We start from the raw sequence: 21,053 nt of genomic DNA, 5'->3' as shown, positions 1-21,053 counted from the left end.
ACCGAACCGAATTAAATCCAAACCGAACCCAAACCAAAGCTACTTTGATTTTAATTGGTTTGAGTTTTATAAAACCCAAATTACCCAAACCAAACCGAACCCAAACCGAACCCGAAACTAAACCGAAATGCCCACCCCTAGTTTTACCAAATCTGAAAATCTGATACAGAAGACAAAAATGAAATATATAAGGATTTTTCTGTCAGTTATATTTCTGCATCCAGCAAAAACAGAAGCGGGCAAGAACGACAATAGATAATGAAACAGAAGAAAATCTTAAACTACAGAAAAACAAGTGAGCGTTCTCTGCAACCAATGGAGCACAAGAGCACAACCATGCATACTCTGAAAACAAATGGTATCCTTAGTTTTTCTCCAATTGTCCCTTTTATGTTACTCTTCAGGAACTCTATTTTGTTTTTATAATTAAAAATTCTTCTCTTTTTGTAATCAAAACTCTATTTTGTTTTTGTAACCTTTACATGCTTGAAGAAATACCTAACACTAAATGATGTGATGCATATTTCGAAAATGTGGAGACAATAAAAAGTAATACTACCAGGAAAAAAGTATATACTTTGATTATGCAAATTGGATATTTACAATTCAATAGTTTGGTTCCACTATTTCACAAATCTATTTTATATCATAGCATATTCAACTATCTTACAAAAAAATATGCAAGTCTATCAAATATAGTAAGTTTATCAAATACAAAATGAATATTTTTCATTTATGTTTAATTTCTTTTCTTTTTTTTAATTATTAAAACTAAGGTAATTTCTATTTTAAAGAAAGCTTTTTTACAAAAAAAATTAAATATAACATGTTGCATAAAAATTTGCTTCCAAATATGTAAATTTCTTTTTAAGAAAAAATATTAATATTTTTTTACGCTTCCAATTTTTTTGTTTGGACTGCTGAGTGCAAATAGACTTTGGGGGAAAAGGAGAAAAAAAGGGAGAGGATGGAAGAAAGCAAACGTAGACATGGCACACAATAGGGTTTTCATAAAAGGTGACGAGTTGTAACTGGGATCGTTTATGCTCATGCAAAAATGATCGTAAAGCTCTCTCCTTATAAAACTTATGTGATCGATGTGTAGTTCGGATCTTTAATTAACCGAATGCAATTTTTAAAGCAAATCTAATTTAATTTAAATGTTTGCGGTCAATAATAAATTTGTCATAATGTTTTGTTTATATATATTCATCTTCGTCAGATAATCAAGTTATATCATATACATCTAACTTTAGTTATATATAACTGAAATTTGGTTTTCTTTGTAACAAAATAATATTCCCATGCGTAGCATGGGGTCAAAACTAGTAGAAAATAATAGGTTGACAAAAAAATAGAAAATTGATATTTTTCACGTTAGAAATACTGGTAAACATATCTATAATGATGCCTATAATGATGCATTAGTAATATATCATGATGATTTTATTTACAATAATAACTATAAGTTTTTGTAATTACACGATATTTATATAGATATTTTTTTCTATAAAATGTAAAAAAAGACAGTTATCTGTGTCTTGTCTGTAACGCCGATGATCATCAGGCAAGTTCTGTCTCTTTGCTGAATCTCATTCATGTTGGACAGAAACAACAACCAGTTTGAACACACACAGAGAGAAGGTTCTGATGATAAGAGAGACAAACGTGGGTGACACACACAACAAGCCCCGCGGCCACGTGAGACTACCGAGCCATCTTTGCAATTGAGTGGCGTGACTGGTGTCCCTACATGGTCACACCATCACGTGAAAAAGGAAACTTCCAAGTTCCAAAGGTCATCGAAAACGGCCTCGTGGTATTTTCGTAAATATTACGGTTTAACCGTGGGTAAAAAAAGAGATTTGTTCCCACGTGCTAGGTCCGGAGGACACGCGTGACATCACGTAGTGGCAGTTTCGTAAATATATGGTCATATCCGGGGGAAATTGGGTAATCTAGCCTTATATGGAAGTACTAATAAACAGCTTCTTCTTTGGCACGAGACAAGTTCTTGATTAGCTTAAGCTCCTTCTTCTCCACTTCCTCCGATCACCGGAAAATTCAACCACCGTTCAAGTTGATCGGAGATTGCCTGAGCACGCGCAAGTTTCCATCTTGTCAGATCTGAGAGTGTTTGTTTCAGAGAAAGTTTACGAGCTAAGCCTTGAGAATTGTCTATTTGATCTATCTTTAAAAAACAAGAGGAGGAAAAAAAAGAGAGTGATCGATGACGTCAGGGACGAGGATGCCGACGTGGAGGGAGAGAGAGAACAACAAGAGGAGAGAGAGAAGGAGGAGAGCGATCGCGGCGAAGATCTTCACCGGGTTGAGAATGTACGGTAACTACGAGCTTCCCAAGCATTGTGACAACAACGAAGTGCTTAAAGCTCTCTGTAACGAAGCTGGTTGGATCGTTGAACCTGATGGTACTACTTATCGCAAGGTTCGGTTTTTTGGATCTTACCTTTTTTGTCTTTTAAACTAGTGTCGGAACATGATCTAACATGCGCCGGAGCCTTCCCGGGAAGCTATTGCTTTGCTAACGTGTTCCTTGCGCGTAGGTTAGCGTTAGTCAAAGTTATGTGTTTTGTTCTAGAAGAAGATTCTTTCTGACTCTCAGTGTCTTGATTCACTTGCGGTCCGGTCTTAGTCTAGTCTCAGATGATTACCTACCAAAAGAGAAAAGCAAAAGTAGCATAGATCTCTAGAAAACTGGTATAGAAATGTCATTGCACAGAGTTCAAAGTGTACATTTTGATCTGTAGATTTGTTGTGGAAAAGCATGTGTGCAACTTTTGCTTTATTGTCTCTCAAGTCTATGTTCAAATCTCGAGAACCGAGTCCAATGATATTCTGTCGGGGTCAGGTATCCTTTGACTCGATTGGTTTAAAGAAACATTAAAGAAGTTTTAATTATGTGAAACCTACTTTAGACCTAGCTGATTGGGACAATAACTAACTTGCTGTTTCAGTTTAGTTATGCTCATCTCTAGTCTAAGCCAGCATATCATTAACACATTAGTTACTTAATCCTCCCTATGTATCATTTTAAGTGTTAAAGTGTTATTGTAGACTTTACAATATGTTTCATTATAAATATTATAATAGTTTTATATTTTCAATGCATCTGTTCTATATTTTCCACATTTTTATCTATAATCTATACTTCATTAACTAATAAAACCAGTTAAAATAATTTACTTAATCCTCCCTCTGTATCATTTTAAATGTTGTTGTAGACTTTACAATATGTTTCATAATAAACATCATAAATATAGTTTTATATTTTCAATGCATCTGTTCTATAGACTATAGTTTCCCCATTTTTATCTATAATCTATAGTTCATTAACTAATAAAATCAGTTAAAATAATTTATTAATTGAAGGTATAGTAGAACATTTAATGATTTTTTGAATAGACATGAAAAAACCTTAATTCTCTAGTCTCCTTCTGATTTGTCAGTTATGTTTTGATATGTTTTCAGGGATGTAGTAGACCAGTAGAGCGTATGGAGATAGGTGGTAGTCCATGCTCCTCCAACTTCATGAGTCCAGCTTCTTCTTCTTTCGCTAATCTCACCCCCGGAGATGGCCAATCACTCATCCCATGGCTCAAACACCTCTCAACAACATCCTCCTCCTCAGCTTCTTCATCATCAAGGCTCCCTAATAACTACCTCTACATCCCTGGAGGCTCCATAAGCGCTCCTGTAACCCCACCTTTAAGCTCCCCAACGACATCTCGCGGAATGAACCAGATCAACAACCCTTTCTTTGTCTCCTCAACACCTCCCAGTCCCACCAGGCATCATCAGACCGTCCCTGATTCCGAATGGTTCTCAGGGATTCAACTCGCGCAAAGCGTTCCAGCTTCACCAACGTTTAGCCTCGTTTCACAGAACCCTTTTGGATTCAAAGAAGCAGGAGGCGGGTCAAGAATGTGGACGCCAGGTCAAAGCGGGACTTGCTCACCGGCTATTCAGACAGCAGATGTTCCAATGTCTGAAGCCGTGGTGGCTCCTCCTCCAGAGTTTGCGTTTGGGAGTAACGCAAACGGGTTGGTGAAGGCATGGGAAGGAGAGAGGATACATGAGGTGAGTGGTTCGGATGATCTTGAGCTCACTCTTGGAAACTCAAGCACCAGGTAGTTTGCAAAATCAACCACCTGTACATTTTCTTTAAGCTCTTGAAAAAAAAAAACCGGTTCAACCAAACCGATCTCAATATGTTTTGCTTCAGTTTTAACTTTTTAATTTATTTTTTTCCATGTAAGGCTCAAAGTAAACACACAAGCTTTTATATATTCGTTTATTTGTATCCTCTTGACCCTTGTGATTGTAAAGAGATCTCTATTTGAAACCAATAGAGAATCAACATTCATAGATCCTAACTACGTAATGGGTACACAGGTTTTGAGTTGCTAAGCAACTTTGGTTTTGAAGATATTTCATTACATTCTATTATGTGGCCACGCAAATATAGATTCAATCAATTAAAAAAAAACATTCATAGATCTTACGTGAAGGGGAAGTTTTGTTTGGTTTAAATCATGAGAATCAGAAGAGATTGAATACTTTTTACCGTTGGTGTGTAGCTTGAGAGAAGTTCGTTTCTTTCAGCGGTTAAACAAGATGTAATGAAGTTGACTCGAGCAGAAAATTCCTTCTTTCTCTGCTAAGGTTTTTGAGCTCTTCTAAGTAGTCTACATTCTCTTTCAATCGTTCGTCATACCCTCCTAAAACAATGGAACGCAGACAGTAAAACCTTTGAAGATCTTTTGACTGAAAGCTCGTCTGCTAGTACCACATCGAAGGAAGACCATCCCAAGAGAACACAAAGAGCAACAGATAAGCACCTCAAGTACGCACAAACTGCATGCAGACGGTAGAAAATATGACGTGGCAGGAAAGAACCATACACCGTAACTTGAAAGATGCCTGGATATACAATTATATTCATTCAGACATGAGTTTTCATTTGTGTCTGAAACTGAAGCTAAATGGTTACTGACCGGAGAGATTTCCTCAAAGCATCTATAGATTTGTCGTGATGAGATGTAAATACATGAACTTTTATAACCCTGCGAGGCAAGCTTTGATGAAGGACGTACCTATACCAAGATCTGGATGTATAATGGCGATATTCATCTTCTTTGAAACCTTCTTCTCTCCCAATTTTTGATCTGAATTTGCAGAGTCACTGTCTCTGTTTTTCTCTTGCTAGCCTTTTCCTGAGGTGTTTTGAGATATATTTAACAGAAACCATTATGGCCCGATTGATACAACGGGGGAAACAAAACTAATCAAAGGCCCATCTGGTTGGCCCATAAAGATCGGTTTTAGGTTATTTTTATTACATATATTCACAAAAACTGCTTTTGATGGTATTTTCAAAAACTACCCGTGTATTTAAGCTATTTACAAAAAAGCACTCCATTCCCAAGCTACTCACAAAACGTCCAACCCTTTTGGTATTTATATCTTTCCCCATATCTTTTAGTATTTAAAATCAGCCCGGTATATTTTCAAATTTGTAAAGCTGACAGAGATCTCTGTAGTATCACACTGTTTAGCGTTTACAAGGTCACCTCATATCTTTAGATACTTAGAAAAACTGCCCAAATCTTCTGTTGTTTATAAAAATCCCCCTATCTTTTCGTACAAACTTGTTCACATTTGCAATGATATTTATTCCCAGATCTTTTAGTATTTTATGCCACCAGATATTAGTGTTCTCTTATATAAATAAATGATTTATTCAATGTCTTGCCAACATTTTCTCTTCTAGTATCTCTAAAAGAGAGTATTGAAGTTATGAAAATTTTAAGAACCAAACTAGTGAATACACATTGTCATTGATGACTTTGCACCAAGTCTGGCAAAGTCATAAAGAAGACTGATGAGATGTCGAAAAACAAAGTAATTAATCGTACCTGAAGATTCAGTGCCCCCTCCATTAACATAATCTTTTGACTCTTTTAAATTGAATTCCCAGAAGAGGAGGACAATATGTTATTGGTTGTGCTTGCATCCTGCATATTGAAAAAAAAAAAAATCAGTAAATTACTCAAACATAAGCCAAAATGTGTTGTAAAATTCCTTTTTACCTCGATCATCAACGATGGCTTCTCATTGTTCTGGTCAGCACTAGACTCCTCCACAAGAGGAGCGCCGCCTTTCACTACTCTGCGTGGAAGATGATCAGACTCCCACCCAAATAGTCCACATACAAACCGAGCATAAGCCTTGTGAGCTCTTATTGCGATTTTCGGGGTTTTAGTACAATGCAGAGCAAGTCCATGACAGTGTTTGAACCTCTTCATCATCTTCTTATCAGTCGCAGCACTACACACCAGGCAGACAAAGTGTCCACCTTCACCGTTCTCCTCGTAGTAACTCTTGAGCTCAACGTTTTCCGAGAAGAGCCGAGATATCAATTCCAACTCCACAATTTCATCAGCTGAACCAGTAGTAGTATCCTTGGCAGAAATGCCTTTCAAAGCTTCTGATGCATTTAGCTGCATTTGTAACACAACGGCCTTTGCTTGTTCATCGGCAGACATCACATGTTGTTTCTCTTGAGGCTTCTTTGCGTCTGGAGGCAACTCGGTTCCACCTTCTGCAACCGCCTCTACCCCCAATGCCTGAAAAGGAAAAAGAAAAAAAAAATATATATGAATGATCAAAACTAATTCAAAAGCTACCAAAGATCAATGTTCAAGAAACCTTTAGTCAGTAACTTATAAAGGCTTAAACCAATCTTTTTATAAAAAAAAAAAAATCATTTAAGAAAAATCGTTTAGTCAAGAAAGCTACCAAATATCATTATGATCAATAGTCAAGAAATCGTTAGTAGGTAATTAGACAGTTTATAAGGGATTAGGACAGCTTTTGAAAGCCTAAACCATTTAAAATAAAAGAAATCGTTTTAAGAAAAATAGGTTATGTCTGATTTGCTGTCTAGACCAATTTTTAGAACACTGATTTCTGATTTCATCTTTTGTCACAAACAACCTAATAAACTAAACTGATAAGCCAAATCAATGTAACAATTACAATACTAACCTGATGAGAGTCCTTTTGGCTGGAAGCAACCGGATTGTTAACATCCCAACCAAGAACACTACACACAACCTGCGCCAGAGCCCTGTGCTGATTCTTCATAGTCTTGTGAATCGCAAGCGAGTGCTGAACCAAAGCCAAACAGTTCTTAAACCTCCTCACGCTCTTCTCACCGCTCCCACCGCAGACGAGACACCACACCTCTCCGTGCACAGTGTTCTTCTCGTAACACTCCTTCAGCTTCGCGTTCTCCTCGAACACTCCCGACAAGAACCTTAACTCCTCCTCTCCATCGTCAGCATCCGATTCTGATTCTTTGCCGAAGAACTCGCGGCAAGCGCGGTGGGCGTCTCTCTGGATCTGACTCGCGGCGAGCTTAGCTTTCTCGGAATCTGATAAAGGTCGGGCCTTTTTGGACGGTTTGGCGGGTTCGGGCCATCCCGTGGCGGGATTGGGAGACGGGTCGTAGACGGGCCATTCGCGATCCGACCCGGGTCTGGGGCGTTTAGGGTTTCTCGAAGCGATGTGAGGACCGGCGTAGCGGGAGAGGAGCTGAAAATCGGCGGGAGGGATGTAGTTGGGCCTGGACCTGTGGGCCGGGTTGAAATTGGGGGTGGGGATGGGGTTACGGGTCGGAGGGCCTTGGTGCCAGAGGGAGTGGAGGTAGATTACCTCCTGTTTCAGGGACTCGTCGTCGTAAAGGTTCATGCTTTTCTTTGTTTTTTCCGGCGAGCTTTTTTTTCATTACATCAATGTGATGTGATGAAACTCCTTTTTGTTTTTTTAACAATTTGCCGTTTTACTGCATTTTAAGGCCTGAAGTTTTAGTTTATAAAGTTTCTCACCCTATTTGTCTGAAAGTTCACAAGTTGAACCTTATACTTTTACTTTGTCATTTTCACGTTTGATCTCTGTTTTAACAAAAAAGATTAATTGTGTTATTATAAACTATACAAATGATTTATGTCTCATTACACCACTTAGAATCGTCTTATTATGGATCTTATATTTAACAATACTATTTTCACGATGTTAAAAAAGTTTTGGGTCAGCAAACTATTATTCCTCGAAAACTATCATGTAGCAATCTTGTTGTATTTATCCCGAATATAAAAGTTCAATTTTATTTCTCCAGAAATGTTGGTTTTATCAAGCTCAATCAATAAATTTCGATTTTCAGTAGTAAACCAAACAAACCAAAATCTTATCAACATAAAATGTCTTGGTGTTAAAACATTTTAATTAATCTGTATAATTCGCATTTTTATACTCAAAACCTAAATTTCTTTTGGTGTTAAAACATTGATAAAATCTTTAATAAAAATTTGATCAAAAAAAAAAAATCTTTAATAAAACCACACGATAAAAAGGGGTTTCCACAAACTACAACTTTGTAACACGTTGTTATTTCCAACTTCACATGTTCTGAATATCTTTTAGCTTCTTAGCTACTTCTTCAAACGTTGGCCTCTTCTCTGGCAATATCTCCACACAGCTAGCAGCGAGCTCCGCACTTGCCTCTAAAGCATTATCCATCCCGTCCTTTATCAGAATGGCCTTCAAGAACATCAAAAGATCTCTTCGTTTGGGCAAAGAAGAGACAGATGCGAGAGACGACTCTACAACTGGAGTGGTAGTGTCATGGTTAGTCAGATGATCAGATGCTTCAATGAACACATTATGAGGCTCCCTTCCAGTCAAATCTCGATTAGCATAACACCAAAGGCGAAAACATCCGTCTTCTCGTTGAATCTTTCTGTGACAACTTTTTCTAGAGCTAGAAACCCTATTGTTCCTTCAAGAAGTGCTTCTACAGAGGTCTCACCTTCTGGAACTTCTAGAGACAGTCTGAGATCGACTAACTTGGCATTCAAGTTATCGTGTAGTAAAATATTCTCTGTTTTCACATGTCTGTGAATTAGAGGTCATGGTTTCCCTAAGTGGAGATAAGCAATCGCATCAGCAACTTGAGCAGCAATACGAATCCTCTGTCTCCATGGGATAAGCTCTTTCTTATTGTGCAAGTAATCAGATAGGTTCCCACTAACGTATTCAAAGACAATAATCGGTACCTTAGCTTTCCAATCAACACCCAAGAAGCTTCACTAGATTCGCGTTCGAACTTACGTATGCAGCAATAGCGATTTCCCTTATGCAATACTCCACGAGCTCTTCGTGTTCATTCGTTTTCTTGATCAGCACGGCTCCTCTGTTCTCAAGAACTCCTTGAAACAATTTATAGTTGTCGTCGACTAGACAGACAAGATCTTGATGGTAGTTTTTGGTTGCTTGCTTCAGTTCTTGTTCTATGAATATACAAAACGGATTGCTACCGTTGGAAACACGAATCAGTTTTTCTACTAGTAGTCCTCCGTTCTTCAGTGATGATAACTCGCGGCTAGATGATTTGTTAGATGTTGTTCTTGAACAACAAGTGATGAGTTTTCTCGAGGACATGGTTTGGATTTGGTGGAGCAGCAAGAAGAAATGGGGGAGATTATTAGAGTCGTTGACCCAAATAGTCGAATTGTATTACGGAACTTCACAAGTCAAAAATTCAAAAAAAAGATAAAAAAAAAAACTTCACAAGTCAATGGTTTGGTAAGAAAAATTTCGGGATCTGCGTTGACTTTTTTTCTCAGTAGTTTATTTTTACTATACTAACGTTGATTATTTGTCTTTTTTTTCTTTTTCCTTTTTTAATCAATAATCCATAGACTTCTGAATGACTTGCCTATAGCTGTTAACAGCTTCTAACTAGGCTTAATAAATAGTGTTGTACTCGAGTTTCAAAATTTCATCACCAAATAGTCGTCAGAAATCCAGTCTATATTTCGTCGGTGGTCATGGACAATAGCTTTTTCAATCGTTAATATTCCCTCTGTTTTTAAATAATACATGTTTTGAGATTTTCACACTTTTTAATAAAACATATTAAAATTTACTTATTAGTGCATAGTTTTTTGTTATTTTATATTTCCTATATTTCTAAACCAATAAAATTTCAAGAAATGCAATTAATGTTTTTGAGATTCACAATTATTCATAATTAGTTGACAAAAATTACATTGAAAATATGAAAAATACATCTTTTTGAAACAAAAAAAATTCCTAAAACATACATCTTTAAAAAACAGAGGGAGTATCTAATATGTTAAATTGCTGAATAATTTTGGTAGCAGCTTAATTCAAATTCAACATATATCCTGCATAGATCCAAGTGATTTCAAAATCAAATAAAAAATAAACTAATACACAAGAATCGACATTTGGTCATAAGAATTAATTACGTTTAGCTTAGCTTCTCTATAAATGGCATTAATTTAGGAAAATACAGTACAGCTTAACAATTCGCAATTATCTCTTGGAGCTCCTGGAACCAAGAGTACCGTCAACTCAAGTCCAATATCAAGAACAAGTGATCAAAACCTATTATGGAGAGATTGTTTAGCTCTTACTATGAGACAATTAACTCAAAATTAGATGCTTAATACAGAAGATACTTGATATATTGTATCTTTATATATAGATAAGTGATATAGCATTAACTAATCAAACATAATTGTAACTTAAGAAAAGGCATCAAGTTCAATAATTCATTCATATTCCTGTTTCACACATCTGATCAAATTAGAAGTCTCAATATGTGAATTTTAGGCCTTGTTTATTCTAATCATACAAACTAATTTTTCATTCGCCACAACATATACTAAAAATTAATCAAATTTTGATTTGTCTACTTTGAAACGCCTTAATCCATGCAGGTGACTCTTTTTCTAGATCAATTAACATCATAGCAGAAGCCTACTGCATATAGACATGTTTAGTACCAAAAAAGCATACTGCATACAGGCATTTTTAGGGATAGCCTAAACTAATACTCCCTCTGTTTTTTAAAGATCCATGTTCTAGGAAAAAAATTGTTTTAAAAAGATACATTTTTTACTTTTTCAATATATTATTTAATGAAAATCTGTTAACTTCAAGAAAATTAATTGTGTTTATTGAATTTTTATTGGTTAAAGATTATGGAAAATTGTTATTCACAAAAATCAATGCATTTTTAATGTGATTTCTTAATATATGTGAAAAGTCTAGAATATGTATCTTTAAAAAACAGAGGGAGTACACGATTAAAGTAATAAAGTGGATATAAAACATATCATTGTTAACAAAAAAAGTCTATAAATCATATATATACGTTTCCTATATCTTTAATTTAATTCCAATGTGTATATGATATGTAGTCATAAACACAAGCTTATACACCTAGCGAAGCCGAACCTAGGGTTTCTCGCGTATGTGTGTCAGTGTGTATAATACTCTCTAGGGTTTACAGTGTAGTAAAAATGAACAGAATATACGTCACAATTCGAAATCCACATACGTATAATTAACAGTGAGTATGACACACCATTCACATGTTATATCTTTGATTAATATTTTATTATATCACTAAGTATTTATATATAATCAAATTTCTGCAACTCACATGTTAGTAAATAAATGATATTAGCTATAAGCTTCAGTCATGTTCATTTAGTATGAGCTTGTATATAAACTAAAGTATGTAACAAAAGCTTACCGTCGAGATCTATTTCAAATACATATATGTAGAATTGCAAATAGATAGAAAACGTGATAATTAAACTAATACTAGAGATTAAATATAGAGTGAGATAAATGCTTACCATTAATTAATTCCACTTTTGTTTTTATTATATTTTTGTTTGCTTGCTAAGATGGCAAGTTGGAGCTACTAGTCCCTGCAGTACCACCTCCAACAACATCATGACTCCTCATAGGATTCCTCTTCTTCTTCTTCTTCCTTTTCTTGTACGGTACTCCTCTTGCCTTCGCCTGTGAATCTCTCACTTCCTTAAGAAAAACCCTAATCCCACCGCTGGCAAACGGGTTTCTCTCCGGCAACCCTCCGTTCTCCTCGTAAGCTGCTCTCAACCGTCCGATCAAAGCATCTAAACTCCCCCACGCTTGCTTTAAAGGACAGTTACACTGTCCCGAGGGCTCAACTTGTCCGAAGAAAACACAACCATGTACATGAACCTTTGTCTTTCCAAACTGGTCAAGATACTGGAGAAAGTCTAGGATGTGGTTAGATCCGCACTGTGAGACGTGAACCGGTGGCTGCAGGTTACGAAGGTATTGACAAAACGTGTTCCAGTCTCGCTTTTTCTGTGACTCGTACCGGCTTAGCGCTGGTGGGTTAGGAGGTGAGCGCGGTTGTTGTGGCTGTGATTGAGACGGTGACCCTTCTGCGATGCCTTTGCCTTTGTTGCTAGGACTAGCCATGGATTTGGATCGGCTCTTGTTGATTTTCTAGATCTATGATGATCTCTACATCATTTTTTGGTATTTTTTCTTTCTTTTTAGTCTTTTAGGTCTTTGAATGAGAAGAAGAGAGGAATCTAGAGGAACTATGTCAATGATAGTGGGGAAAAACTTTAGAAATTTTTATACACTGGTTAGACTTATTATATTCGCACGTAATTATTTGATGGGACTATATATTATATACACGGATACACACGCACCATCAAATCAACAAGGGTAAAAGGCTTTGAAAGCTAGAGCTATATACTTTATTTATCTTTTGTCAGAGAAATATAGTGTTCTATTAAATAAATCAACACCAGATAAATCTTAGTAAAAAAAATCATAGTTAAACACCTTGTTCTAAAACGCGGACGCGTTACCGAAAACTCGGACGCAAAATCGTTGCTCGGTGGGTCACCGTGGCGAAAAGGTGCTAGGCGGAGTAGTTAGGCGGTGAAGCGAATTTGTCCCGGATTAGCCGCGTAATTGAGCAAATCGGCGCTTAAATGTGTAAAGCGTTCCTCTGTTTCCTTAAAAAATTTCGAAGCCCATAATTTTCTCTTCCTAGAAAACGTTAACCTTTCATTCTCAACCTCAAATCAATTGAATCCAAATTGAATACAATCTTGTTTTGTGAATTCGAGTGAGTAAGTAATCTAAAATTTTCTTGCAGAAATCAATCGCAAGCCATAAAAGAATTGGGGAAGAAGATGATTTTAATCACAACTTTGCCATTAGTTATAAATATTAAAAATAAAAAAAAATAAAAAAGACGCTCACTCTAGTGTCGAACACGTGAACAATAAGTTAATAACATGGCTCATATTTCACTAAGCTACGATATTATATTCATCAAAATCAATAACCACGATATACATATTATTCATAACCTATTTGTTGTTAACTATTAAGAATTTGTTAGTTTTATTTGGACTGTAATTTTTTATTGTAATCTAATTGACATGTATTTATAAATCTATAACTTTTAGTATAAATGATGTGTCTTTCATAAATATATATTAATCAAATTTTTGTATTATATGTATAAAATGTGATGTTATACATAAAAAAGTACAAAAAATTCCTCCCCGCGTACTCTCCGATTTTATTCCGCGTTTTCAATAAATCGCTAGGCCCGTGTGTGCCGCACGCGTAGCGCCTAGCGAGTTTCCGAACAAGGGTTAAACATAAAGTGACATATTATTTTTGCTCAACTGTATAAATGAACAAAAGATTTTACAAGGTAAAGTGACATATTATTTTTGACCAAACAAACGTGTATAACATAGATGTATATATGACTTAACTAAGTAAAATGCAAATTATGTTGATGATGTTTTAGAATATCAGGTTAACTAGTGATAGATGAGGGAGACAAGAGATAGGACCCATGAGAATGCTTTAGTTGATTCTTTATCGATCGGTAGACCTATCAGATAATCTTCTCAATCCTTTAATATGTACGATTGGCATTTAAGTATTGTTAACTATATATACTTTATTTTAATTTTTGATGCCATTACAATTATAATTATGTTTCCATTCAGCTTAGCAATCATTGTCATCAACAGAATATTGCCGCCCTATATGTGTAACAAAAGAAAACGATAATATTGGAAATGGCAATTAACAAAAACTGAAAACACAAGGCAAACAAACATATAGAAGTATCGGTAGTATATTAAATAAATAAAAAATGAAAGATTATCAACTAATCAAATTATAACAATTAATCTAATAACTCATATATAATAACATGTGTAAAAATTGTTTCAGATAACTTCTCTTGTAATATATAGTAGGATCAGATATAATATAAAGCTTAATAACATTATTTTAAGAATACCAAATATTTTTAGAAAAATGGATAGTGATGGATACATTAAGTGATAGGCCAGTAATAAAGCCCAGTAGACCTTGCTTTACGCCCAGTTCCCGAAACAAATACGATTCTCTCAAATAAGACCGAACCAGGTAAAATCTATGGAGGTCCCCATCCCAGAGATCTGCAAAGGACGATTGCATTTATTTACTTATTTTAGTTTTCTTTTTTTTTTTTTTGTTTAACCTGGGGTATCCCAGGCCCAGAAGGCCCAGACTAATCCCCAAGGGGAAGGAATGCCCACGGATAGACGCCCCTCCCAGTTTTTCAAATGGGCCGAAAGCATGGCCCATATCCGTGTGGGTGACAAGAGCGTTGCAAGGTAGTTCCCTCCGGCGTGGATCGAACCCCCTACCTGGATGCAGGCGGGGACCCGTCCTAACCATTGGGCTACAACGTCTTGTGTATTTTAGTTTTCCTCATCTACAATTTTTTCAAAAGGAGCTTTCCTCATCTACAGATTTTTTTTTCTATTTTAAAAATTATTATTCGTTTTATCTGCCACCTGTGGCACTGACCGATCATTGTTACTAGCAAATTACATTATAGTAAACTGGGAGAAATTACGAAAAACTACTAAAAACAAACTCTCTCGGTGGATTCTCTTGTTTTATAGTAAAATCGATTACTACAATACTCTGATAGATACATAGTAACGGGTCGACTTCAAACAAGGTGTATACTATAGAATAATTTTATAAATGATATACAACATAATTTTATAAATGAATCATAAACCATTCATACATAACAATTAAGAATTAGAAAATCCACCAAGAGAGTTTGAAATTGAACAGTTTAAAAAATTCACAATAAACTCAACGGAACAATGTGTAACCACCGCGTGTTGGCCTAGTGGTAAAGGAACTCCGACTGGAGTGCTCGCCCTGGGTTCGATCTGCGTTGGCCACGAGAGCTTTCATATGAGCTTCTCTCGTTCTCCAGACCACTTCGCGTAACCAGGAGTCTTTAAGTGGAGGCTTAAAAATCATGTAATGGCATAGGCTTAGGCCCGTGGACTAGTCGATCACGTTTAGTGGTCAGATACTGGATTATAAAAAAAAAGAGTAACATTTGTAATCGTTAAAAAAATAGAGGGAATTTCATAGATAAAAACAAAACCTAGGGGGGCCTGCCTGCCTACCTGTATTAAACAAGAATACTGCAGTTAGATGACAAAAAAAAAAGAATACTGCAGTTAATAGATACAAAACACGGGACAATGTGTAATTTATAAACAATATAGCGGAAATTGATAGAGATATGAAACTTAGGGGCCCCCAGTAATATCCAAATGTTTCAGGGGGCGAATATGCAATAAAATATAGCCTATTTTATCTATTATTCTTTTTTTCATTAGTTCCATTCATTAATCTGACCGACGACGACGACGACGACGACGAAGTGTTCTCGATTCTCGGCGTGCGGAATCTTCTTTCCCGAAACCCTAACTCTTATCGATCGATCGATCGAGCTTTAGTAGCGAGCGATAATGGCCAACAGTAATCTTCCCCGAAGAATCATCAAGGTTACGATCTCTCTATCTCTTTCCGAATTTTTGTTATCACCGGTGGAGTTGTTTTCTGATTTTTTCAATTGTGATCTCTGATAGGAAACTCAACGTCTGCTCAGTGAACCTGGTAAAGCTGATTTGATTCGTGCTATAGTGTTTGATTTTCAGCTGAGACAATTTGAGTTGTGGATCCTCAAATTTGATCTTCCATGGACTTTTGAATATTTTTTTTTTTGCTAAGAAAATGGAATTTGTAGTTAAATGGAGTTTTTTTTTTGTTTTTAAATTGTTGCAGCTCCTGGGATAAGTGCGTCTCCATCTGAGGAAAACATGCGTTACTTCAACGTTATGGTTCTTGGTCCTTCACAATCACCTTATGAAGGTAGTAGTATACCCTTCTTCATCCTTGGTTTAAATTAAGAGTTGCCTGTCTATGAATGAGTCGAAAGTTCTTGTTCAATTTTCATGTTCTTGCTTTGAGGAGGTTACAGCATGATGACTGCAACGATTGATAATTGTGTAGATGGTGGGGTTTAGAAGCAAAGCCTGAACAATCGTTATTAACTCGCTCGACCGAGTATAGCTGTCTTAGAGTTATGAGATTATTATGAGCTGATTGCAACTGTACTCTTGATTTTATTTGGACCACATTTTAATAGATGCTGAGTTAAACTACTTTGGACTTGTTTTTTATTTTTTCTCATTTGGATTAAGTCTGCTCATTTTTTTTTTTCAGTAGTTCAGTTATTTTTACAGAGTGATGGAATAGAATGACAATCATTTTTGCTTCTTTCCATTTTTTTCATAGGAGGTGTTTTCAAGTTGGAGCTCTTTTTGCCTGAAGAATACCCTATGTCAGCCCCCAAGGTAAGTTTCTTGGATTGGAGTTTCTATGTTTTCTTATACAGAAAAAAAATGTCATGTTCTGAAGTTGCAAGACTCTAGTTTACTTGAATATTAGTAGGTTCGTGTAGAGATTTGCATTTTTTTTTTATTGTACTTACTTCAATACTCGTGGGCTTTGGTTAATGATAATTGGTTTGGAACAGGTTAGGTTTCTCACCAAGATATACCATCCTAACATTGATAAGGTCTGCTCTTAACTCCTTCCTCTGTTTTCTCTTTTACCAAACACACATTTCACACTTCTATAAACTTTTTTTTTTTTTGGCACGTACAGCTTGGGAGAATTTGTCTTGATATTCTGAAAGACAAATGGAGCCCTGCTCTACAAATACGAACAGTGCTTTTAAGGTACGTACGTATGAGTTTGATTAATTAGATTTTTCTCCTGCTATTAAAAAAACATAGGGTTTCTTGATGCGTGCGACTTACTTTCTTATTCTATTGATGTGTTGTCCTAAAAAAATATAGTATCCAAGCTCTGCTGAGTGCACCAAACCCTGATGATCCCTTGTCCGAGAACATCGCTAAGCATTGGAAGAGTAATGAGGCAGAAGCTGTGGAGACAGGTAATAGTAGACTCGAAAACAATTGGTTCTGTGCTTAACTCGTGGTCACTAGACTCCCTGTTTTTATCGAAATAACTCACAAAATCCTTGTGAAACTATCTGTGCAGCTAAGGAATGGACCCGTCTTTACGCAAGTGGCGAATGATGCAGTGTCTAGCTCATCCAAATAACATTACATTTGGTTAAATCTTATCCTTTGCTGGTTCTTCCTCCTCATTACGAAGTTGTAATCTCTCTGAATGATTGTATCATTAACTAATACAGTCAAGACATTTACTAGTTGCATTCCAAACGAAATAAGATAAAAGGCCATTGTATTAGGTAGGAGTTTAGGACCACGAGTTCGGTCTGAAAAAGAATAAAGCTTTACAATTACAAATCTTAAAACACAAATTAAGTCAGAAAAATAATCCACATCCATCATCTAATGTAATAACTCCATATTAAATAATAAGAAACTAATTAGCGGAAAACAAACACTACCATAAAACCACCAACCACATACATCTCCAGTAGAGAGAAGCCACCAAACGAAGAACACATTTCAGATTTCATGCAAAATATTCTATGAAGCCGAAAGTGATGATGATTTTAGTGTCTACCAACCGTGGAAGAAGAACAAGGAAGACTTACTACTAACAAACTGCTTTTAGACAGGGATTGCGTCTACGTTTGATGAGTCTTCACATCTCAGCACGATGCCTTCAAGACTCGCAGGGAAGGTGCACTTGCTCCATTGCCAACCAGCTGCTAACGGCTCTGTCGTTGGTACTATCATTAGCACGCTTTCGTTTCTCTGCACCACTCCAATCACACTTACTGTGCTTCCTTCTTTGATATACCTGCAAATTATGAAAACAAGCATCAGAGAGAGACTCCCAACAGATTCTTGAATCGTTTTCATACCCTTCTTTAAGCCGCATAACCCTTTCATCATTGGATAGATTCTTCTGACCCAACCACCTTACGAAATCCGGAGACGCTTGCTCGCTTCCAGGCTTGAAATCGATGACAACAGAGTCATCCACGATAGGTGTTACCTTTGCACCGTTTCCAGTTTTCACCAATGCTCTCAGACCAGACTGGAAATCAGAGATGTAGAAGTCTACCACATGCCTCTGTTGCCATGTATCGTAGATGAAAAAGTTTAGAGACATTACACAATTGAAAGACTGTTGGAAATGAAATGAAAATATCATCAAACCTCTGCTGATCTTAGTCCCCATGTAAAGCGGCGGTGTGAAGCATTGGCTGGCTTTGAACCCCATCCACGGTACTCATATAGACAAGTAGACGTGTAAACACATCTGGGAACTCTATGGAACGATGACTCAAGCGGCACGTTACCACATGTCACCACCTTTTCAACAAAACAAAGTATAAGAAACCAATGTCATAAACATAGTAGGAAGCGTAGTTAGATAATACTTACTCCAGTGACCTTAACGTATTGACCGTTTTTGGCAGTTCTAAGATCAGCATCAGGATAACCACCGACGAAATCTGTGACGCCGCGTCTCTCACAAGAAAGATTCCAGAAGAAGAGCGCAGCAACAGCAGCGAACAAGGCCGCCACGACGACGAGGAGAACCGCATTGTGAACCGCTCCGAGAATGAAGCCTCCAGAGAGGAACCCCATCACAAATATAAGTATAACCAGCCAGAGCACAGGCTTGGGGAAGCTCTTCATGCAGGAGAAGTCATCTTCAGGACCAAGTGTAGTTACCGCCTGGTTATGGACAACGGAGGAGGGCTTATGATGATGTGTCTTCATCGAGCCGGAATAGTCTAGAGGACCAGAGATCTTCCTAGGACCCCCAGACGAGTTCAAAGGACCAGATGTAATCGGACCAGATGTTATGAGACCTGTGGTTGGAAGCATAGGGATAGAGCCAGAGTTCTGACGCGTCACACCACCAGATTGCGGACCAGATGTCTTCTTCAGAGGCTCACCGTGCTTAGACAAAGGGCCAGAGTTTGTTTTCTTCATGGAACTCGACCCGGCGGCAGAAGCCAAAGAGCCGGACATACGGCCAGTTGCGTTAGGCAGAGGACCAGACTGGCCGCCACTTCTCGAAGAACCTCCGGTTATGGGACCGGACTTCCTCGACTTGGTTCCATCTGTCGGAATGTCAAACATCTTCCCTAGCTCTCCAGATTTCTTGATGTCGCCGCCGGTGTAAGGCGTGGCTACTGAGCTCATTGTTGGAGGCTTTTCTTTGGGTTGCTCCGGCCTACCCCCAGATACAAATAGGCCGTTGCTGAGCTGGTGAGACGCGTATCTCGAACCCATTTGATATCTTAAACTGGCAACAAACAATGCGTTGTTGCAACGGTGAGGGGTTTCAAAGTCCTGCAGAGGAACCCATGAGAAACAAGCAAGATAGTTACAGAACTGGTTTATATATATGTATAGATTTAACATTTATATACATAAAAAGAAAAATACCATGCTGTGACAACAAGCGAAACACTGGATGAAAACAGACCAAAGTGATTCAACCGAACCGAACCGAAAACCAAAATAACCGAACCCAAAACCTAACTGAATTTTAAAATACCCGAACGCACCCTGAACCTCTGAAACCAGAAAACCAAACTGAGAACCAAAATAACCAAACTCAAACCGAAACCTAACCATACTGAAAACCAAGAATCGAAAACCAAGAAACTTAACCGAATTTTCTGAATACCCGAACAGAGCTAAAACTCTAAAACCAAAGAACCGAACCGAGAACCGAACTGAAACAAAACCAAAATTCTAAATACCCGATCCTACAACCTCTAAAAACCGAAGAACAAAGAACCGAATGGCCATAGCTAAATCCTATGTCCACAAAGGTCACACCTAGTGCAGGACCTGAGATTTTAGGGTCTCTAGACAATTTAGCATTAAGTCAAATGTAAAATATTTGGATTAATAACCTGGAAACACACATGTTTATGTAAAACTAAAGCCCTAAAATTTTGGGAACCCAAAGCTGGCTATGTACAGGCTCAATCACAGTTCCCAAGTTGATAACCAGGTTCAATTCCAAATCAATATAATTTCAAAATCTCATGGACACATCTCAAAATCACAAAAAAAATACACAAAAATTACTAATAAAGCAAAACCTAAATCCCCAAAATGGACTAAAATGAATCTGAAAAACATGAAGAGGGTGTAGATTATTACCACCTGAGAGAGTGTAAGCCTTTCACGAATCGCTGTGTATAGCAAATAGAAACAAACTATCAAGGAAGATAGTTGCAGTTGTGGGAGTGACAGTGGAAGACGAAACGGAAGCAACAGTAGTCGAGTAGCCGAGATCCCATATCCCCCAGTTTTAGCTCACACACACTCTCTCTCTCCGTCGTGTGGATCCCCCGATCTCAATTCTCTTTCGGCCGCAACAGTTGATTCGTTGTCTCAGTATCGCTCTCTTTAGATGAAAGTAAAGGAGAAGAAGAAGACGCTGTTTTGTTTTGTTTTTTTTTTCAATCTGTTGACGTGTGTGTTATAATTTTTATTAGCAAGAGTTTTGGAGTTTTTATGAGAACTTTCTAAAAGTGAAGCTGTAAACTGTAATTATTACAAGTAGTAGTTCTCCTTTTTCTAATCTATTAAAATATCTTATTCTTTCTTTTTTTTTCTATTAAAATATCGTATGTGGGTTGACCAAAAAAATATATTGTATGTGGAATAATCTTAAGAAATCAGGGTCTCTACCAAAGGATTATAGTGTATTTAACAAAATACCAATCTCATGCGTTCACACACTGTGTATTTTTTAATAATACGTAA

At 37.0% G+C, this 21,053-nt stretch overlaps 6 protein-coding genes across 14 annotated transcripts; 2 read left to right on the top strand and 4 right to left on the bottom strand.

Moving 5' to 3' along the window:
* Positions 1-1,424: 1,424 nt before the first annotated feature.
* Positions 1,425-7,820, bottom strand: LOC108843490 (uncharacterized). 5 transcript variants are annotated; one of them, XR_008938535.1, is made up of 6 exons: positions 7,069-7,820; positions 6,110-6,647; positions 5,937-6,037; positions 5,115-5,234; positions 4,586-4,941; positions 1,425-2,672 (listed from the first exon to the last, which is right to left on the bottom strand). XR_008938535.1 is itself a non-coding variant. In XM_056993925.1 (3 exons), exons 1-3 carry the CDS (start codon positions 7,771-7,773, stop codon positions 5,982-5,984), a joined length of 1,296 nt encoding a protein of 431 aa, XP_056849905.1. In that variant the 5' UTR covers positions 7,774-7,820; the 3' UTR covers positions 5,810-5,981. The 5 variants fall into 5 exon arrangements, 1 of the variants encoding a protein (XP_056849905.1); XR_008938534.1 differs by lacking the exon at positions 1,425-2,672 and adding an exon at positions 4,031-4,169; XR_008938536.1 differs by lacking the exon at positions 1,425-2,672 and having other exon boundaries at positions 4,482-4,875.
* On the top strand, positions 2,231-4,321 carry LOC108843431 (BES1/BZR1 homolog protein 4). The gene is made up of 2 exons (XM_018616620.2): positions 2,231-2,446; positions 3,490-4,321. Exons 1-2 carry the CDS (start codon positions 2,231-2,233, stop codon positions 4,150-4,152), a joined length of 879 nt encoding a protein of 292 aa, XP_018472122.2. The 3' UTR covers positions 4,153-4,321.
* Positions 7,821-8,481: 661 nt separating the features above from the next.
* On the bottom strand, positions 8,482-9,522 carry LOC108830709 (wall-associated receptor kinase 17-like). The gene is made up of 4 exons (XM_018604304.1): positions 9,193-9,522; positions 9,033-9,137; positions 8,786-8,927; positions 8,482-8,729 (listed from the first exon to the last, which is right to left on the bottom strand). The coding sequence occupies exons 1-4, from the start codon at positions 9,520-9,522 to the stop codon at positions 8,482-8,484; spliced, it is 825 nt and encodes a 274-aa protein (XP_018459806.1).
* A 540-nt stretch (positions 9,523-10,062) lies between these two features.
* Positions 10,063-12,561, bottom strand: LOC130499633 (protein LIGHT-DEPENDENT SHORT HYPOCOTYLS 7). Of its 4 annotated transcripts, none has more exons than XM_056993904.1 (2): positions 11,757-12,561; positions 10,063-10,872 (listed from the first exon to the last, which is right to left on the bottom strand). In XM_056993904.1, the coding sequence occupies exon 1, from the start codon at positions 12,373-12,375 to the stop codon at positions 11,803-11,805; it is 573 nt and encodes a 190-aa protein (XP_056849884.1). In that variant the 5' UTR covers positions 12,376-12,561; the 3' UTR covers positions 10,063-10,872; positions 11,757-11,802. The 4 variants fall into 4 exon arrangements, with proteins under 4 accessions (XP_056849884.1, XP_056849876.1, XP_056849887.1 ...); XM_056993896.1 differs by having other exon boundaries at positions 10,063-10,869; XM_056993907.1 differs by having other exon boundaries at positions 10,063-10,494.
* Positions 12,562-15,648: 3,087 nt separating this feature from the next.
* Positions 15,649-17,586, top strand: LOC108820106 (ubiquitin-conjugating enzyme E2 36-like). The gene is made up of 8 exons (XM_018593090.2): positions 15,649-15,809; positions 15,894-15,921; positions 16,090-16,176; positions 16,603-16,661; positions 16,844-16,885; positions 16,975-17,048; positions 17,169-17,266; positions 17,374-17,586. The coding sequence occupies exons 1-8, from the start codon at positions 15,774-15,776 to the stop codon at positions 17,409-17,411; spliced, it is 462 nt and encodes a 153-aa protein (XP_018448592.1). The 5' UTR covers positions 15,649-15,773; the 3' UTR covers positions 17,412-17,586.
* On the bottom strand, positions 17,564-20,743 carry LOC108834105 (uncharacterized membrane protein At1g16860). Of its 2 annotated transcripts, none has more exons than XM_018607466.2 (5): positions 20,445-20,743; positions 18,699-19,619; positions 18,471-18,626; positions 18,173-18,384; positions 17,564-18,108 (listed from the first exon to the last, which is right to left on the bottom strand). In XM_018607466.2, exons 2-5 carry the CDS (start codon positions 19,557-19,559, stop codon positions 17,916-17,918), a joined length of 1,422 nt encoding a protein of 473 aa, XP_018462968.2. In that variant the 5' UTR covers positions 19,560-19,619; positions 20,445-20,743; the 3' UTR covers positions 17,564-17,915. The 2 variants fall into 2 exon arrangements, with proteins under 2 accessions (XP_018462968.2, XP_018462967.2); XM_018607465.2 differs by having other exon boundaries at positions 20,448-20,743.
* Between the last annotated feature and the right edge of the window lie 310 nt (positions 20,744-21,053).

The sequence above is a fragment of the Raphanus sativus genome, chromosome 2 (assembly GCF_000801105.2).
Source record: "Raphanus sativus cultivar WK10039 chromosome 2, ASM80110v3, whole genome shotgun sequence".
NCBI classification, from domain to species: Eukaryota; Viridiplantae; Streptophyta; class Magnoliopsida; order Brassicales; family Brassicaceae; genus Raphanus; species Raphanus sativus.
The sequence above is the reverse complement of the archived record's forward strand: the minus strand, read 5'-3'. Positions and strand labels throughout refer to the sequence as shown.

Coding starts and splice junctions, on each gene's coding strand:
- LOC108843431 (XM_018616620.2), top strand. CDS start 2,231: ATGACGTCAGGGACGAGGATGCCGACGTGGAGGGAGAGAGAGAACAAC. Junction 2,447..3,489: donor ATGGTACTACTTATCGCAAG/GTTCGGTTTTTT, acceptor ATATGTTTTCAG/GGATGTAGTAGACCAGTAGA.
- LOC108843490 (XM_056993925.1), bottom strand. CDS start 7,773: ATGAACCTTTACGACGACGAGTCCCTGAAACAGGAGGTAATCTACCTC. Junction 6,648..7,068: donor GCCAAAAGGACTCTCATCAG/GTTAGTATTGTA, acceptor TTTCCTTTTCAG/GCATTGGGGGTAGAGGCGGT. Junction 6,036..6,110: donor AGCCATCGTTGATGATCGAG/GTAAAAAGGAAT, acceptor TTCAATATGCAG/GATGCAAGCACAACCAATAA.
- LOC108830709 (XM_018604304.1), bottom strand. CDS start 9,522: ATGTCCTCGAGAAAACTCATCACTTGTTGTTCAAGAACAACATCTAAC. Junction 8,928..9,032: donor GGATTCGTATTGCTGCTCAA/GTTGCTGATGCG, acceptor TTGAATGCCAAG/TTAGTCGATCTCAGACTGTC. Junction 8,730..8,785: donor GACGGATGTTTTCGCCTTTG/GTGTTATGCTAA, acceptor TGTTCATTGAAG/CATCTGATCATCTGACTAAC.
- LOC130499633 (XM_056993904.1), bottom strand. CDS start 12,375: ATGGCTAGTCCTAGCAACAAAGGCAAAGGCATCGCAGAAGGGTCACCG.
- LOC108820106 (XM_018593090.2), top strand. CDS start 15,774: ATGGCCAACAGTAATCTTCCCCGAAGAATCATCAAG. Junction 15,810..15,893: donor TTCCCCGAAGAATCATCAAG/GTTACGATCTCT, acceptor GATCTCTGATAG/GAAACTCAACGTCTGCTCAG. Junction 16,177..16,602: donor TTCACAATCACCTTATGAAG/GTAGTAGTATAC, acceptor TTTTTTTCATAG/GAGGTGTTTTCAAGTTGGAG.
- LOC108834105 (XM_018607466.2), bottom strand. CDS start 19,559: ATGGGTTCGAGATACGCGTCTCACCAGCTCAGCAACGGCCTATTTGTA. Junction 18,385..18,470: donor GGGGACTAAGATCAGCAGAG/GTTTGATGATAT, acceptor ACATGGCAACAG/AGGCATGTGGTAGACTTCTA. Junction 18,109..18,172: donor GTTATGCGGCTTAAAGAAGG/GTATGAAAACGA, acceptor CATAATTTGCAG/GTATATCAAAGAAGGAAGCA.